The 20,285-nt window shown below is 46.3% G+C and overlaps 1 protein-coding gene across 4 annotated transcripts in view; it reads right to left on the bottom strand.

Moving 5' to 3' along the window:
• The window catches only part of LOC138670188 (ras GTPase-activating protein 4-like), a 324,283-nt gene extending 316,434 nt beyond the window's left edge, over nt 1–7,849 (bottom strand). The window contains exon 1 of one of the 4 annotated variants that reach the window (XM_069757300.1): nt 7,455–7,849. In XM_069757300.1, coding sequence (XP_069613401.1) covers nt 7,455–7,519 — 65 coding nt within the window. In that variant the 5' untranslated portion in view covers nt 7,520–7,849. The remainder of the gene's footprint in view (nt 1–7,454) is intronic. The other 3 variants (XM_069757303.1, XM_069757302.1, XM_069757304.1) reach the window with 3 other exon arrangements.
• Between the last annotated feature and the right edge of the window lie 12,436 nt (nt 7,850–20,285).

Here is a 20,285-nt window from a genome sequence, read left to right as displayed (position 1 = left end):
TGAGGCTTTTTATAGGGACCCTAGAGACGCCCCGGCCCCTACAAGTTGCCACCATGCCTCCTGGGTATATGGTCGGGCAGCCAACGTGGAATCAACTGTCCTGCCAGTCTCTGAAGTAAAGCATACAGATCCTTACTCCCTCAGTGTTCTGGCTACCGGTACTGCGCTTCAGAAGGAGGCAACCTGCTTCTTGCTGATCTCCCCCTGATGTTCCTCTCCTTTTGCTATGACTTTGTTTCTCACTTACTGCTAGTGTTGAGCATTCCGTAACCGCAAGTATCGGGTATCGGCCGATACTTGCGGTATCAGAATTCCGATACCGAGATCCGATACTTTTGTGGTATCGGGTATCGGTATCGGATCAATAGGGATGTGTAAAATAAAGAATTAAATAAAATATATTGATATGCTCACCTTTCCGGCGGCCCCTGGACATCACGCTGGTAACCGGCCGGCTTCTTTGTTTAAAATGAGCGCGTTTAGGACCTGCGAATGACGTCGCGGCTTCTGATTGGTCGCGTGCCTCTCATGTGACCGCCACGCGACCAATCAGAAGCCGCGACGTCATTCTCATTCACTAAACTCCTAATTCTAGGAATTAAGGACCTGCGAATGACGTCACGGCTTCTGATTGGTCGCGTGGCGGTCACATGAGCGGCACGCGACCAATCAGAAGCCGCGACGTCATTCGCAGGTCCTAAACGCGCTCATTTTAAACAAAGAAGCCGGCCGGTTACCAGCGTGATGTCCAGGGGCCGCCGGAGAGGTGAGCATATCAATATGTTTTATTTTAATTCTTTATTTTACACCTCACTATGGATCCCAGGGCCTGAAGGAGAGTTTCCTCTCCTTCAGACCCTGGGAACCATCAGGATACATTCCGATACTTGATGTCCCATTGATTTGTATTGGTATCGGATATCGGTATCGGCGATATCCGATATTTTTCGGGTATCGGCCGATACTATCCGATACCGATACTTTCAAGTATCGGACGGTATCGCTCAACACTACTTACTGCAACACAATTCCTTTCAATGTCTCTTTCTTTGGATGCTGCCACACATGGGTCAGGCGCAGCTCCGTGAACCCTCGTTCTCCCACAGACCTTCTGTCTGCTCTCCTCTCCTCCTTCTAATGTTCTGTCCAGACTACCAGTTTTACCTAACTGTGAGGACTGCTCTAAATAGATAGAAGCATGGCTCTCCCTGGTGGCCTGGAGTGTGAAGTGTGTATTGTGGTGGTGATACCTGGACAGAAGATCTCCTTCATTGCCGTCAGACGTAACGTCACTCCCCCTGGTGGAAGAATAACATTACTGCAACGACCAGGACTCTGGGGCGCTGCAATTACAAGTGGGGATTCCCTAGCAACCAGGCAACCCCCACATGTACTCAGCATGTCTAGTAGCTGTAAATCATTCAGATGCCATGATGAAAACTAAATCTCTGAGCAGTCATAAATACTCGGGAGGTCACCAGAGCGTGCTTGGGAAAACCCAAGCAACGAGTACACTCGCCAGAATTCTTTTCTGATTGGTAAGCGATCAAATACTTATATCATACGTGATTTTTATTTTTTTTATTTTTAGATTCTGTCTCTCATAGTTGAAGTGTACCTACTGTGACATTTCGCTCACCAACAGGTAGGGGAATACTCGCTTGGCAAGGGGATAAATGTACACGGGCACGGTTTTTCACTTGAACAGTCTATGTGGGTTTATTTTCTTATAGCATAAACCACCAAAACCAACAACAGATGGACAGTCTTTACATCAGAATTCACATCATTAGCTTGCGACACTAAACACGCTGATCCTTATCTGACCAGTTGCCGTGGGTGACCGCACAGTTCATAGAGTATCATAAGCACCAACAGTCTATGGTACCTTACGGGAGCTCCTGCTCTGTTGTGAATTCCGCTCTTGGGCTCCCTCCGGTGGTTGTAAGTAGCATTTTTGTGAGTTCTGCTCTTTGGCTCCCTCCTGTGGTTTTTAGTGGTATGGCTGCTTCTTGGATTTAGCTTCAGCAGCTGTTTTCACTGATCGTCTTTCTGGCTCGGCTATATTAGTCTGGCCTTATCCCTCATTCAATGCCAGTTGTCAATTGTTCCTGCCTGGAGTCATTGCTCTTAGGACTTTCCTGACACTCTGACCAGTTCATCAAAGCTAAGTCCTTGCTTGTCCTTTTGCGGTTCTCTTGTTGTCGACTTTGTTGTTCAGCACTTTCTTTGTTTTTGTTCATTTGTCCAGCTTTTCAGTATGGATCTATTCAGTTAAGCTGGAAGCTCTGGGCAGCAGAGTTTGCCCTCCACACCTTTAGTCAGGTGTGGAGATTTTTGCATTTCTCTGCGGTGGACTTTTTCTAGTTTTTTTTACTGACCGCACAGCGTTCTGTTCTGTACTATTTATATTTAGCTAGAAGTGGCCTCCTGTGCTAAATCTTGTTTCATACTACGTATGGCATTTCCTTCTCCTCTCACAGTCATTATTTGTGGGGGGCTAATCTATCCTTTGGGGATTTTCTCTGAGGCAAGATAGTTTTCCTGCCTCTATCTTTAGGCGTAGTTAGCTCTTAGGCTGTGACGAGATGCCTAGGCAGAGTTAGGAGCATTCCATGGCTACTTCTAGTGTTGTATTGAGCTTAGGGACTGCGGTCAGTATAGTTGCCACCTGCTCAGAGCTAGACGCATGTCGCTCCCTAATCACCAGATCATAACACTGCTCCTCCTGCTGACTCCTTGTCAGTCCTCTCTCCTGGGAAAGCTGCCTTAAAGGGTTCACCAACTTGCCTGGCAGGCACACATCAGTCAGTCCAGAGCCACCGAAGGACGGTAGCTTCCCCAACACAGACCGTCCAGGTCCACGGTCTCTCAGGTGCTCCAGGCAGGAAGACTCCACTCACAGGAGCTTCCAACACAGACCGTCCAGGACCACTGTCACTCTGCTCTTCAGGGATTAGTCCTACTCCCAGGACCTCCCAACACAGGGGCCTTCCACAGTGCGCTGTTCAGGATGTCCATCCCACCTGGGACCGTCCAACACACAGGCATGTGGCTTGTCCAGGTGCTATTCAGGACAACACCCCAGGCCACCTGGTCCAAAGCCCCAGCATATGCTGTTCAGGGAGATAGCACTCCCAACACATAGGCTCTCCAGGACCTTCAGTACATGAACCATTCAGGTCCACACTCAGAGACCATGTGACCAGACCTCAGTCACATTATATGGTTGTAACCACTCCCATACAGTAGATGGGAGTGTGTGTGTGGCTAGTTCGACCCGCCCATCTCATAACTAGCCCTGCCAGCCTCCCTTCAAAATTATACCAACAACTATACTTGTGGGACTACAGGTCCCAGAACAACAACATTGCTTTAAGCTGACAGCGCAGAGCAACTTCCTCTGCGACACACATACCGGCCATTCACAACAATGCCAGACTTTGTCTCACCATCATATTTATGCGTGAAACTGCCATGCACTCTCACGGCCTCAATACGCCTGCATATCCTGGGAAGACCATGCACCGCCCCCTACCTGTAACAGGGGTCACTGCATCACACTACGATAAAAATTACAGATCTATCCATTGTTTCTAGGTGGGAAAATGTGCAAATCGGCAGTGTATCAAATTATTTTTCCCCACTGTATCTACTCCAAATCTATCGATCTTTGCACATCTAATACCTAAACATCTGTCATTTCAGTTCTGCATTCTTTCCAGTAAGCATGACGCAGATGGTGCATACAGTCGGCACACAGATGCCATATGGATCACACACATAGACACATGGATAGCACCAGTACTGGTTTTTCCAGTCCCGCAATTATCAGGACGTGTGAAGGAGGCCTAATACATTCCACTGCTTTATTTTACTAATATATAATTGAATATCAAATTGAAGATTATGGACCTGCATTAAAATGATGAGTTGTAACACAATTACCCCTAAATGTGCCTCTATGTCCATGGAAAGCCTACAGCCTGCACTGACACCGCTGCTGCCTCATCACTATCGAAGCTACCGCCTCACCAACACCGGAGCTACCGCCTCACCAACACCGGAGCTACCGCCTCACCAACACCGGAGCTCCTGCAACCCTCAACCTACTGTCTCCTTCCCCATAATCCTGTAGAATGTAAGCCCGCAAGGGCAGGGTCCTCGCCCCTCTGTATCAGTCCGTCATTGTTAGTTTGTTTACTGTATGTGATATTTGTAACTTGTATGTAACCCCTTCTCATGTACAGCACCATGGAATCAATGGTGCTATATAAATAATAATAATAATAATAATAATGTACAGTATGTTGAAGGTATATGGATTGTATAAGGACTGGTGGTTGGAGTTCAGTCTATGTTGGAGATATACAAATAGTGCATCATTACCATAGAGCCTCTAGAGTCCAGGGTCAGACCTGATCACAATCACAGTGTACTAAGAATTTCTATATAAATAATGGAAATAACAACATAACATTCTGTTATGGCCTAAGATGGCAATCATTAACACATACCCAGATCTAAAAAGGAGAGAATAAAGGGAACAAATACAATGTAAAAATAATAGATAATAAGCAGAATCCGGGTCCGATCACTCATGACATGACCCTACACACATCTATATAGTCTGTCTGTACATATAAAGGGCTGAGATTGGGGTCAGCACTGGGGCAGGGGCTGGTGGGAGCATGGTCACTACAGAATACCCCGATACTATAGAAATTAGGGATAATAAGCAGAATACTGGTCCAGTCACTCATGACATGACCCTACACACATCTATATAGTCTGTCTGTACATATAAAGGGCTGAGATTGGGGTCAGCACTGGGGCAGGGGCTGGTGGGAGCGTGATCACTGCGGAATACCCTGGTACTATAGAAATTAGGGATAATAAGCAGAATACTGGTCCAGTCACTCATGACATGACCCTACACACATCTATATACTCTGTCTGTACATATAAAGGGCTGAGATTGGGGTCAGCACTGGGGCAGGGGCTGGTGGGAGCATGGTCACTACAGAATACCCCGATACTATAGAAATAATGGATAATAAGCAGAATACTGGTCCAGTCACTCATGACATGACCCTACACACATCTATATACTCTGTCTGTACATGTAAAGGGCTGAGATTGGGGTCAGCACTGGAGAGAGGGGCTGGTGGGAGCGTGATCACTGCGGAATACCCCGGTACTATAGAAATAATGGATGATAAGCAGAATACTGGTCCAGTCACTCATGACATGACCCTACACACATCTATATACTCTGTCTGTACATATAAAGGGCTGAGATTGGGGTCAGCACTGGGGCAGGGGCTGGTGGGAGCGTGATCACTGCGGAATACCCTGGTACTATAGAAATTAGGGATAATAAGCAGAATACTGGTCCAGTCACTCATGACATGACCCTACACACATCTATATAGTCTGTCTGTACATATAAAGGGCTGAGATTGGGGTCAGCACTGGAGAGAGGGGCTGGTGGGAGAGTGATCACTGCGGAATACCCCGGTTCTATAGAAATAATGGATGATAAGCAGAATCCTGGTCCAATCACTCATGACATGACCCTACACACATCTATATACTCTGTCTGTACATATAAAGGGCTGAGATTGGGGTCAGCACTGGAGAGAGGGGCTGGTGGGAGAGTGATCACTGCGGAATACCCCGGTACTATAGAAATAATGGATGATAAGCAGAATCCTGGTCCAATCACTCATGACATGACCCTACACACATCTATATACTCTGTCTGTACATGTAAAGGGCTGAGATTGGGGTCAGCACTGGAGAGAGGGGCTGGTGGGAGCGTGATCACTGCGGAATACCCCGGTACTATAGAAATTAGGGATAATAAGCAGAATACTGGTCCAGTCACTCATGACATGACCCTACACACATCTATATACTCTGTCTGTACATATAAAGGGCTGAGATTGGGGTCAGCACTGGGGCAGGGGCTGGTGGGAGCGTGATCACTGCGGAATACCCTGGTACTATAGAAATTAGGGATAATAAGCAGAATACTGGTCCAGTCACTCATGACATGACCCTACACACATCTATATAGTCTGTCTGTACATATAAAGGGCTGAGATTGGGGTCAGCACTGGAGAGAGGGGCTGGTGGGAGAGTGATCACTGCGGAATACCCCGGTACTATAGAAATAATGGATGATAAACAGAATCCTGGTCCAATCACTCATGACATGACCCTACACACATCTATATAGTCTGTCTGTACATATAAAGGGCTGAGATTGGGGTCAGCACTGGGGCAGGGGCTGGTGGGAGCATGGTCACTACAGAATACCCCGATACTATAGAAATTAGGGATAATAAGCAGAATACTGGTCCAGTCACTCATGACATGACCCTACACACATCTATATAGTCTGTCTGTACATATAAAGGGCTGAGATTGGGGTCAGCACTGGAGAGAGGGGCTGGTGGGAGCGTGATCACTGCGGAATACCCTGGTACTATAGAAATTAGGGATAATAAGCAGAATACTGGTCCAGTCACTCATGACATGACCCTACACACATCTATATAGTCTGTACATATAAAGGGCTGAGATTGGGGTCAGCACTGGGGAGAGGGGCTGGTGGGAGAGTGATCACTGCGGAATACCCCGGTACTATAGAAATAATGGATGATAAGCAGAATCCTGGTCCAATCACTCATGACATGACCCTACACACATCTATATAGTCTGTCTGTACATATAAAGGGCTGAGATTGGGGTCAGCACTGGGGCAGGGGCTGGTGGGAGCGTGATCACTGCGGAATACTCCGATACTATAGAAATAATGGATACTAAATTCCTGGCCCAATCGCACAGAACCTGACCCTACAATCCATATGTACTGAGCTTGTGATCAGCGCTGGCACAGGGGCCGCACTGTCTGCACAACACGTTGGCGCTATAGAAACAATGGACCATAAATGTGTTTTTTGGCTCATGATGTCTCAATACATGAAATCACTATATCTGTGGTGCATCATATGGAAGGATAGTGCTGGAACTGGGCTTTCCTTCTCCTGGGGCAAAGATGACCCCTGTATCTATTAGGTTAGCACCCCATTTTGGAGGTGTTCATCAGCCAAGGAAGGTCACAGTCCTATTTACTGGCCAGTGGCTAGGAGGCTGGCACACTCTTACCATGTACCTACAAACACGACCTGCAGGTGCCAAGGCAGTGTCTTGTAGGCACCTCCTGGCAGCCAGGGCACGTGTTCTGCCAGCCCTCCAGAATGCAATGTGTGTTCTTTCCATAGCACTGCCATAGTCCGCAGCGCAGTACACAACCCTGTACAGCCTGCATTCATCCAGTCACCAGCTGAGGACACTCATTCCTGAACTTTGCAGCCCGCTCCTCCGCTGCCCATGTCCCCAGCCGACAGCTGCTCCGCACCTCTGTGGGCACCGCAGCTACTTACATGTCCTTGGCCGGTAAGTTCTTCCCTTCCACTACCCGAATGAAGAGGGAGCTCCGTCTGGCCATGGCTGAGGGTTCAGCAGCCCGCTCCCGTCCCCGGCTCCCTCCACATTAGTCCTCCGGTGAGCAGGTACTGCTGTGACTGCAGGGAAATACCAGCCAGCAGCCAGCGGCGGAGGAGCCCGGGGGCGGGGCCACAAGTGCTCACGAGCAGGACCTCGTCTCTACACTTCTCCGGGGGGCTGCTGGAGTTCTGTGACGTCACAGGGTCGTGACGTCGGGCCAACCTGCGGAGTGAATGGAAGGAAGGCTCAGTGCGGCTTCTGGCTGCAGAGTCTATGGCCTTCTAGAAGGAAAGCACTGATTCCTCACAGTGGGAAATCACAAGCTGCGTGCTTCAGAATAAGGCTGCCGTCACACTAGCAGTAGTTGGTCAGTATTTTACATCAGTGTGTAAGAAAATACACACTACACAAGCAATGTAAAAGAAAGCGTAAAAACAACCATATATCACAAAGCTTGATGGAGGAAAAGAAAAAATAAAAGGAAAAAATGGCAGACCATTCGGCAACTATAAGGAACACAAGAAAAAGAAAAAAACCGAACTACAAGGATCAACACAGTAATAGAAAAAAACACATGATAATGTATAAAGCAGTCCAAAAAACACTTTATTGGTAACAAATAGGGACAAAAGAAGGAGCAAGAGATGGCAATGTGGCGCTAACCACACACAATGTGTATCAGCCCACACAAACACCACATACACATACCATGAATATATAACTAGCTGAAGAGCCTGGCGTTGCCTGGGCATAGTAAATATCTGTGGTTAGTTATAGCACCTCACTTCTCTTATTTTCCCACCACGCCTCTCATTTTCCCCCTCACATCTCTCATTTTCTCCCTTACATCTCTCATTTTCCCTCTCCCTCTTCTTATTTTCCCCCTCACTCCTCTCATTCCCCCCTAACACTTGTAATTTCAACCTCACATCTGTCATTTTCCGATCACTCCACTATTTTCCCTCACTCCTCTCATTTTGCACTCACACCTTTTCATTTTCACCTCACACCCCTCATTTTCACCTCACACCTCTCATTTTCCCCTCAGTATATACATGTTTGTCATCTCCCTTATATATAGTATACACCTGTACGTAATCTCCTGTATATAGTATATACCTATATGTCATCTCCCCTCTAAATAGTATATACCTGCTGTATGTCATCTCCTCCTGTATATAGTATATACCTGTATGTCATCTCTTCTGTATATACTATATACCTGTATGTCATCTCCTCCTATATATAGCATATACCTGTATGTCATCTGCTGTATATATATATACCTGTATGTCATCTCCCCTGCATATAGTATATACCTGCTGTATGTCATCTCCTCCTCTATATACCATCCCCTCTTTTATATAGTATATACCTGTATGTCATCTCCTCCTGTATATAGTATATACGTGTGTCATCTCCTCCTGTATATATTATATACCTGTAAGTCATCTCCTCCTGTATATAGTATTTACCTGTGTGTCATCTGCTCCTGTATATAATATATACCTGTGTGTCATCTCCTCCTGTATATGGTATGTACCTGTATGTCATCTGCTCCTGTATATAGTATATATCTGTGTGTCATCTCCTCCTGTATATAGTATATACATGTGTCATCTCTCCTGTATATAGTATTTACCTGTGTGTCATCTCCTCCTGTATATAGTATATACCTGCATGTCATCTCCTCCTGTATATAGTATATACCTGTGTGTCATGTCCCCTGTATATAGTATATATGTGTGTGCCATCTCCTCCTGTATATAGTATATACCTGTATGTCATCTCTTCCTGTATATAGTATATATCTGTATGTCATCTCCTCCTGTATATACTATATACCTGTATGTCATCTCTTCCTGTATAAAGTATATATCTGTATGTCATCTCCTCCTCTATATAAAGTATATACCTGTAAGTCATCTCCTCTTATATATAGTATATACCTTTATGTCATCTCCTCCTGTATATAGTATATACCTGTATGTCATCTCTTATATATAGTATATACCTGTATGTCATCTCCTGTATATAGTATATACCTGTAAGTCATCTTCTCCTGTATATAGTATATACCTGTGTGTCATCTTCTCCTGTATATAGTATATACCTGTATGTAATCTCCTCCTCTATATAAAGTATATACCTGTAAGTCATCTCCTCTTATATAGTATATACCTGTATGTCATCTCCTCCTGTATATAGTATATACTTTATGTCATCTCCTCGTATATATAGTATATACCTGTGTGTCATCTCATCCTGTATATAGTATATACCTGTGTGTCATCTCCTCCTGTATATAGTATATACCTGTATGTAATCTCCTCCTCTATATAAAGTATATACCTGTAAGTCATCTCCTCTTATATAGTATATACCTGTATGTCATCTCCTCCTGTATATAGTATATAACTGTATGTCATCTCCTGTATATAGTATATACCTGTAAGTCATCTCCTCCTGTATATAGTATATACCTGTGTGTCATCTCCCCTGTATATAGTATATATGTGTGTGTCATCTCCCCTGTGTATAGTATATATCTGTGTGTCATCTCCCCTGTATATAGTATATACCTGTGTCATCTCCCCTATATATAGTATATACCTGTGTGTCATCTCCTCCTGTATATAGTTTATACCTGTGCGTCATCTCCCCTGTAAATAGTATGTACCTGTATGTCATTTTCCCTGAATATAGTATATACCAGTGTGTCATCTCCTCCTGTATATAGTATATACATGTATGTCATCTCCTCCTTTATATAGTATATACCTGTGTGTCATCTCCTCCTGTATATAGTATATACCTGTGTGTCATCTCCTCCTGTATATAGTATATATCTGTGTGTCATCTCCCCTGTATATAGTATATATCTGTATGTCATCTCCTCCTGTATTAGACCGCGTTCACACGTTATTTGGTCAGTATTTTTACCTCAGTATTTGTAAGCTAAATTGGCAGCCTGATAAATCCCCAGCCAACAGGAAGCCCTCCCCCCTTGCAGTATATATTAGCTCACACATACACATAATAGACAGGTCATGTGACTGACAGCTGCCGTATTTCCTATATGGTACATTTGTTGCTCTTGTAGTATGCTTATTAATCAGATTTTTGTTTTTGAAGGATAATACCAGACTTGTGTGTGTTTTAGGGCGAGTTTAATGTGCCAAGTTGTGTGTGTTGAGTTGCATGTGGCGACATGCATGTAGCGACTTTTGTGAGATGAGTTTTGTGTGGCGACATGCGTGTAGCAAGTTTTTTGGTGTCGAGTTGCATGCGACAGGTTAGTGTAGCATATTGTGTGCAGCAAGTTTTGCGCATGCCGAGTTTTGCATGTGGCAGTTTTATGTGTGGTGCGTTTTGAGTATGTGCAAGTTTTGTGTGAGGCAACTTTTGCATGTGTTGCAACTTTTGTGCATGTGGCAATTTTTCCATGTGTGCAAGTTTTGTGTGTGGCGAGTTTTCCATGAGGTGAGTTTTGCACATGTGGCGAGTTTTGCGTGAGCCTAGTTTTTGCATGTGGCGAGTTTTGCGCGTGGCGAGTTTTGAGCGGCGACTTTTGTGTTTCGACTTTTATGTTTCGAGGTTGGTGTATGTGTGGTGAAATGTGTGCTGAGGGTGGTTTATGTGTTCAAGCACGTGGTGGTTTGTGGCACATTTTGTGTGTGTGTTCATATCCCCGTGTGTTGGTGAGTATCCCATGTCGGGGCCCCACCTTAGCAACTGTACAGTATATACTCTTTGGCGCCATCGCTCTCACTCTTTAAGTCCCCCTTGTTCACATCTGGCAGCTGTCAATTCGCCTCCAATTCTTTTCCTTTCACTTTTTCCCCATTATGTAGATAGGGGCAAAATTGTTTGGTGAACTGGAACGCGCGGGGTTAAAATTTCGCATCATATCATAGCCTATGACGCTCTCGGGGTCCAGACGTGTGACTGTGCTAAACTTTGTGGCTGTAGCTGCGACGGTGCAGATGTCAATCCCAGACATACACACATACACACATACACACATTCAGCTTTATATATTAGATTGTCTAAGCGTTTTTCCGTCTGTCTGTCTTTCTGTCTGTCTGTCTGTCTGTCCTGGAAATCCCGCGTCTCTGATTGGTCGAGGCCGCCAGGCCTCGACCAATCAGTGACGGGCACAGTATCGACGTAGAAATCCCGCGTCAGCGACGGGCACAGCGACGATGGTGTCATAAAGGACGTAGAAACCCAACGTTTCTGATTCAGCGTCGGGCACAGTATTGACGTAGATGTCATAATGGTTGCCATGGCGACGATGTCATAAAGGTTGCCTCGACCAGTCAGCGACGGGCACAGTCTGCCGCGAATTCTGGAATCATCATTGTCCATATACTACGGGGACATGCATATTCTAGAATACCCGATGCGTTAGAATCGGGCCACAATCTAGTCTATATATATAATTGACTAAGGGTTTTTCTGTCTGTCTGTCTGTCCTGGAGACCCCGCGTCTCTGATTGGTCGAGGCCGCCAGGCCTCGACCAATCAGCGGCGGGCACAGTATCGACGATGATGTCATAAAGGACGTAGACATCCCGCGGCCTCGACCAATCAGCGACGAGCACAGCGACGATGATGTCATAATGGTTGCCATGGCGACAATGATGTCATAAAGGTTGCCTCGACCAATCAGCGACGGGCACAGTCTGCCGCGAATTCTGGAATCATCATTGTCCATATACTACGGGGACATTCATATTCTAGAATACCCGATGCGTTAGAATCGGGCCACAATCTAGTCTATATATATAATTGTCTAAGGGTTTTTCCGTCTGTCTGTCTTTCTGTCTGTCTGTCTTTCTGTCTGTCCTGTAAATCCTGCGTCTCTGATTGGTCGAGGCCGCCAGGAATCGACCAATCAGCGACGGGCACATTATTGACGTAGAAATCCCGTGTCTCTGATTGGTCGAGGCCGCCAGGCCTCGACCAATCAGCGACGGGCACAGCGACGATGATGTCATAAAGGACGTAGACATCCCGCGTCTGATTGGTCGAGGCCGCCAGGCCTCGACCAATCAGCAACGGGCACAGTATCGACGTAGATGTCATAATGGTTGCCATGGCGACGATGATCTCATAAAGGTTGCCTCGACCAATCAGCGACGGGCACGGTCTGCCGCGAATTCTGGAATGATCATTGTCCATATACTACGGGGACATGCATATTCTAGAATACCCGATGCGTTAGAATCGGGCCACAATCTAGTGAATATATAAATACTCAAATGTACATAATGTAAAAAAGGAGAAAAAGTGACATATATCGAGAATATATACCCCGTAAAAGTGGATATAATAAAGGGGCATATACATGTACATAGAGATACGTCAGGAAACCAGGAGTCGAAATAGTCAGTACACATGGATCATACATCTAAATAGTATCCATAGCTCAATGTGAGACCGGACCATATCGTAACCTGCAGCTGCATAAATAGCGGTCACAACATGTAAATATAGAGGGAATGGTTTACCTGAGTATAGTGGTGAGTGCGAGCAAACGCGCCCCCTGTACATGTACATGTATATGCCCCTTTATTATATCCACTTTTACAGGGTATATATTCTCGATATATGTCACTTTTTCTCCTTTTATTACATTATGTACATTTGAGTATTTATATATTCATGGTATGTGTATGTGGTGTTTGTGTGGGCTGATACACATTGTGTGTGGTTAGCGCCACATTGCCATCTCTTTCTCCTTCTTTTGTCTCTATTTGTTACCAATAAAGTATTTTTTGGACTACTTTATACATTATCATGTGTTTTTTTCTATTACTGTGTTGATCCTTGTAGTTCGTTTTTTTTCTTTTTCTTGTGTACATCAGTATGTGTAAGCCAAAACCAGGAGTGGAACAATCAGGGGAAAAGTATAATAGAAACATATGCACCACTTCTGTATTTATCATCCTGGTTTTGGCTTACAAATACTGATGTAAAATACTGACCAAATACTGAATGTGTGATGGCAGCCTAAAGAGCTGGTCAATACTGCTACTTATACATGTTTTGCTTGTAACCGTACGGAATGTGGAGAGCAGAACATATACAATGTGAAACAGTTTTCCCCAATACAAATCACTATTCACACAAACCAGTATCCATGCAGCTTTCCCCCATACAAATCACTACTCACCCAACTTTCCCCCCATACAAATCAGTATTCACCCAGCTTTCCCCCATACAAATCACTTCAACCAACTTTCCCCATACAAATCACTGTTCACACAGCTTTCCCCCATACAAATCACTATTCACCCAGCTTTCCCCCATACAAACCACTATTCACCCAGCTTACCCTCATACAAATCACTAGTATCCAGCTTTCCCCTATACAAATCATTATCCACCTACAAATACCGTCACACCATGACCAGACCACATAGTACCACCACATAGTGACAGAATAATACCACATACAGAGGACAAATACCGCCACACCATGACCAGATCACATACTACCACCCCACAGTGACTGAATACTACAATACTGATCTTTAATTGAAAAAAAATAAATAAATACATTTCTAATCTACTATATAATTGTCTAAGGGTCACTTCCATCTGTTTGTCTTTCTGTCTGTCTGTCTGATACGACCATTGCCACGACCAATCAACGACGGCCACAGTTTGGCGGCAATATGGCCGCTCTTTTCTCCCCGCAGTCAGTGCCCGCTCCATATGGAGTGCCCCCAGTAGGGCAGTGGGGTACACGGATCCGGGCCCTTCGGTTCTCAAGGGAGATGTCACGGTGGCTGACCTGGTCCGTGGCCCTAGGGGCGTCCGTTGATAAAAGGGGGAAAGGTCTTTAAAGGGATAATGTTCGTGACGCCACCTGTGGTATTCGGTCAGGGTGACTGACGCTGCTTAGGGGTCCGCTGGGGTGATGTGATAGCAGCTAGATGGTATACCTTCCCACAGGTGAAGTATGTCCCCAGGGCTTCCCAGAGTGTAGATGGTGGATGGTGTGAGGCGCAGTGAAGAACGAGGACACAAGGTTGCAGTCTCTTTACCTTTACTGAAGGCTTCAGTGTCCACAGTCCAGAGCACCAGATCACAGGGCTGGCAGAGTCCGAAGGCAAATCCAGAGTCCCCTTATCCAGGTGGAAATCAGTAGCCTTCTTCTAGCGCCTGAGTGTTGTAGTACCTCCCTGCTGTGCGTCTCGGTAAGGTCCTCACAACTGTTGCAGATGTTCTAGATGTTATGTCTCTTTCTCTCTCTGTCCCCCTGATGGATAGAATAGGACAAGCCCGTATGACTGATGGCCTGAGGCTTTTTACAGGGACACTACCACGCCCCGGCCCCCACAGTTGCCACCATGCCTCCTGGGTATAAGGTCGTGCAACTAATATGGAACTAGCTGTCCTGCCGTTCTCTGGAGCCAGGCTTGGAGACGATGACTCCCTCGTTGTTCCGGCTACCGGCTTCTGCGCCTCAGAAGGAGGCAGCCTTTTACAGGGCAGAACTCCTTCTGGTTTTCTCTCCTTTTGCTATGACTTTGTTTCTCTCTCTCAGCAATGCAATTCCTTTCAATTTCTCTTCCTTTGGATGCTGCCGCATTGGTAAGCAGGCGCAGCTCCGTATCCTTCTGTCTAGGCCTCTGACAAGATCCCACCCCTGTCAGGGTCCCACTATCCGAGCAGAGCTCAGATAGCAGCTTACTGAGTGTAGCCCAGCCAGCGTCCGCCAGACTGGTGCTGCCTGGGTGAAACCCAGCTCGTTTCTCTCTCACTTCCTATCCAGACCACCAGTTTTACCTAATTGTGAGGCGTGCCCTAATAAATAGAAACATGGCTCCCCCTTGCGGCCTGGATTGTGAAGTGTGTTGTGTGGTTTGTGATACCTGGTAAAGAGATCTCCTTTATTGCCTTAAGACGTAATATCACTCCCCCCTGGTGGAAGAATGACATTACTGCAATGACCAGGACCCTGGGGCGCTGCACATGCTCCCCTCCAGTCAGCCCTAACAGAGGGTTAATGGCAGCGTTACCGGAGCGCGGTGTAATGCACTCCGGTTACGCAGCTATTAACCCTGTGTGACCAACTTTTTACTATTGATGCTGCGTATGCAGCATCAATAGTAAAAAGATCTAATGTTACAAATAAGAATAATAAAAAAAAAAGGTTATTCTCACCCTCCGACTTCGCGTCCTGTCCTCGGCAGTGCAAGCGGCAGGTTCCGGTGCTAAGGATGCTATGCGAGAAGGACCTGCCAGGATGTCACGGTCATGTGACCGCGACGTCGTCACAGGTCCTGCGCTCATACCAACCCTGGGACTGGAAGCTGCCGCGTGCACTGCACACAGGCGACAGGACTACAAGGGGCCCTCGGAAGGTGAGTATATGTTTATTTTTTATTTTTTAACCTGTTACATACGTGGCTGGGCAATATACTACATGACTGGCCAATATACTACGTGACTGGGCAATATACTACATGTGTCTGTGCTGTATACTACATGGCTCTGTGCTGTATACTACATCGCTGTGCAATATACTACGTGACTGGGCAATATACTACGTCGCTGTGCAATATACTACGTGGCTGGGCAATATACTACGTAGATGGGCAATATACTATGTGACTGGGCAATATACTACGTGACTGGGCAAAATACTACGTGGCTGGGCAATATACTATGTGGCTGGGCAATATACTACGTGGCTGGGCAATATACTATGTCACTGGGCAATATACTACGTAGCTGGGCAATATACTACGTCACGGGGCAATATACTACGTGACTGGACAATATACTACGTGACTGGGCAATATACTACGTGACTGGGTAATATACTACGTGGCTGGGCAATATACTACGTGACTGGGCAATATACTACGTGACTGAGTAATATACTAGGTGGCTGGGCAATATACTACGTGGTTGGGCAATATACTACATGGCTGGGCAATATACTACGTGGTTGGGCAATATACTACGTAGCTGGGCAATATACTACATAGCTGGGCAATATACTATGTGACTGGGCAATATACTACGTGGTTGGGCAATATACTACGTAGCTGGGCAATATACTACATAGCTTGGCAATATACTATGTGACTGGGCAATATACTACGTGGCTGGGCAATATACTACGTCGCTGGGCAATATACTACGTGGTTGGGCAATATACTACGTAGCTGGGCAATATACTACATAGCTGGGCAATATACTATGTGACTGGGCAATATACTACGTGGTTGGGCAATATACTACGTGGGCTGTGCAATATACTATGTGGACATGCATATTCTAGAATACCCGATGCGTTAGAATCAGGCCACCATCTAGTATTACCATAAATGCCTTTATACACTGGAACGCTGTGCATAATATACAATGTATAGTGTCAGTATACAGGTAATACAGTGACTTGCCAGTGCCTTTATGCACAGGAGCTCTGTATATTGTATCAGTGTACAGGTAAAGCAGGGAAGAACAGTGACATTACACTCAGGAGCTCCGCATATAGTATATAGTGTACAGGCAATACAGGGACCTCTGATGAATTTATACACATGAGCTATGTACTGTATATACAGTCATGGCCAAAAGTATTGACACCCCTGCAATTCTGTCAGATAATACTCATTTTATTCCTGAAAATGATTGCAAACACAAATTATTTGGTATTATTATCTTCATTTAACCCCTTAGCGACCGCCGATACGCCTTTTAACGGCGGCCGCTAAGGGTACTTAAACCACAGCGCCGTTAATTAACGGCGCTGTGGAAAAAGTCCATAGCGCCCCCCAGAGGCCGATTTTCTCCGGGGTCTCGGCTGCCGAGGGTAGCCGAGACCCCAGAGAACATGATTCGGGGTTTTTTTAACCCACCCCGCATTTGCGATCGCCGGTAATTAACCGTTTACCGGCGATCGCAAAAAAAAAAAAAAAAGCGATCTCTTTTTAATTTCTCTGTCCTCCGATGTGATCGCACATCGGAGGACAGAGAAAAGGGGTCCCAGGTGGCCCCCCAATACTCACCTAGCTCCCCCGATGCTCCTCGTGTCTCCCGGTGGGCGCCGCCATCTTCAAAATGGCGGGCGCATGCGCAGTGCGCCCGCCGGCCGGCACCGGGAGAATCTTTGGGGTCTCGGCTGCCGGGGGTAGCCGAGACCCCAAAGAGCACGATCGGGGTCGGTATTACCGACCCCTGTTTTGCGATCGCCGGTAATTAACCGTTTACCGGCGACCGCAAAAAAAAAAAAAGTAAAGTGTAATTCTCTGTCCTCTGATGTGATCGCACATCAGAGGACAGAGAAATAGGGGGATTCGGGGACCCTAGCATACTCACCTAGGTCCCTGGATCCTCTTGCTGCTCCTCCTGGCCGCCGGCAGCAGAACATGGCGGACGCATGCCCAGTGCGCCCGCCATCTGTCTCCATCTGCCGGCCGGCAGGAGAACAGCAGTTGGGGCTAAAATTAGGGGTAGGGTTAGGGTTAGGGGTAGGGTTAGGGTTAGGGTTAGGTTAGGGTTAGGTTAGGGGTAGGGTTAGGGGTAGGGTTAGGGGTAGGGTTAGGTTAGGGTTAGGGGTAGGGTTAGGTTAGGGTTAGGGGTAGGGTTAGGGTTAGGGTTAGGTTAGGGTTAGGTTAGGGGTAGGGTTAGGGGTAGGGTTAGGTTAGGGTTAGGGTTAGGGGTAGGGTTAGGTTAGGGTTAGGGGTAGGGTTAGGGGTAGGGTTAGGGGTAGGGTTAGGGTTTGGTTAGGGTTAGGTTAGGGGTAGGGTTAGGGGTAGGGTTAGGGGTAGGGTTAGGTTAGGGGTAGGGGTAGGGTTAGGTTAGGGGTAGGGCTAGGGTTGGGGCTAAATTTAGGGTTAGGGTTGGGGCTAAATTTAGGGTTAGGGTTGGGGCTAAACTTAGGGTTAGGCTTCTTTCACACTTGCGTCGGTACGGGGCCGTCGCAATGCGTCGGCCCGACATACCGACGCACGTTGTGAAAATTGTGCACAACGTGGGCAGCAGCTGTAGTTTTTCAACACATCCGCTGCCCAATCTATGTCCTGGGGAGGAGGGGGCGGAGTTACGGCCACGCATGCGCGGTCAGAAATGGCGGATGCGACGTACAAAAAAACGTTTCATTGAACGTTTTTTTGTGCCGACGCTCCGCCAAAACACAACTGATCCAGTGCACGACGGACGCGACGTGTGGCCATCCGTCACGATCCGTCGGCAATACAAGTCTATGGGCAAAAAACGCATCCTGCGGGCACATTTGCAGGATCCGTTTCTTGTCCAAAACGACGGATTGCGACGGAATGCCAAACGACGCAAGTGTGAAAGTAGCCCTAGGGCTAGGGTTAGGGTTGGGGCTAAAGTTAGGGCTAGGGTTGGGGCTAAAGTTAGGGTTAGAGCTGGGATTAGGGTTAGGGTTTGGATTAGGGTTCGTATTAGGGTTAGGGTTGGCATTAGGGTTACGCTTGGGATTAGGGTTAGGTTTGGGATTAGGGTTAAGGTTAGGGTTGTGATTAGGGGTGTATTGGGATTAGGGTTAGGTTTGAGGTTAGGGTTGAGATTAGGATTAGGGGTGTGTTGGATTTAGGGTTTTGATTAGGGTTATGGTTAGGGTTGACATTAGGGTTGTTTTGGGGTAAGGGTTGTGATTATGGTTAGGGTTAGTGATTAGGATTATGGATGAGGTTGGGATTAGGGTTAGGGGTGTGTTGGGGTTAGGGTTGGAGCTAGAATTGGGGGGTTTCCACTGTTTAGGTACATCAGGGGGTCTCCAAACACGACAGCCAATTTTGCGCTCAAAAAGTCAAATGGTGCTCCCTCCCTTCTGAGCTCTGCCGTGCACCCAAACAGTGGGTTACCCCCACATATGGGGCATCAGCGTACTCGGGATAAATTGGACAACAACTTCTGGGGTCCAATTTCTCTTGTTACCCTTGTGAAAATAAAAACTTGGGGGCTACAAAATCTTTTTTGTGAAAAAAAAAATATTTTTTATTTTCACGACTCTGCATTCTAAACTTCTGTGAAGCACTTGGGCATTCAAAGTTCTCACCACACATCTAGATAAGTTCCTTGGGGGGTCTAGTTTCCAAAATTGGGTCACTTGTGGGGGGTTACTACAGTTTAGGTACATCAGGGGCTCTGCAATCGCAACATAATGCCCACAGACCATTCTATCAAAGTCTGCATTCCAAAAAGGCGCTCCTTCCCTTCCGAGCTCTGCCGTGCGCCCAAACAGTGGTTTACCGCCACATATGGCGCATCAGCGTACTCGGGATAAATTGGACAACAACTATTGCAGTCCAATTTCTCCTGTTACCCTTGTGAAAATAAAAACTTGGGGGCTACAATATCTTTTTTGTGGAAAAAAAAATATTTTTTATTTTCACGACTCTGCATTCTAAACTTCTGTGAAGCACTTGGGCATTCAAAGTTCTCACCACACATCTAGATAAGTTCCTTGGGGGGTCTAGTTTCCAAAATGGGGTCACTTGTGGAGGGTTTCTACTGGTTAGGTACATCAGGGGCTCTGCAAACGCAACATAATACCCGCAGACCATTCTATCAAAGTCTGCATTCCAAAACGGCGCTCCTTCCTTCCAAGCTCTGCCGTGCGCCCAAACAGTGGTTTACCCCCACATATGGGGTACCAGCATACTCAGGACAAATTGGACAACAACTTTTGGGGTCCAGTTTCTCTTGTTACCCTTGTGAAAATAAAAATTTGGTGGCTAAAAAATCTTTTTTGTGGAAAAAAATTTTTT

This window comes from Ranitomeya imitator, chromosome 3 (assembly GCF_032444005.1).
Source record: "Ranitomeya imitator isolate aRanImi1 chromosome 3, aRanImi1.pri, whole genome shotgun sequence".
In the NCBI taxonomy this organism is placed as follows: Eukaryota; Metazoa; Chordata; class Amphibia; order Anura; family Dendrobatidae; genus Ranitomeya; species Ranitomeya imitator.
The sequence above is the reverse complement of the archived record's forward strand: the minus strand, read 5'-3'. Positions and strand labels throughout refer to the sequence as shown.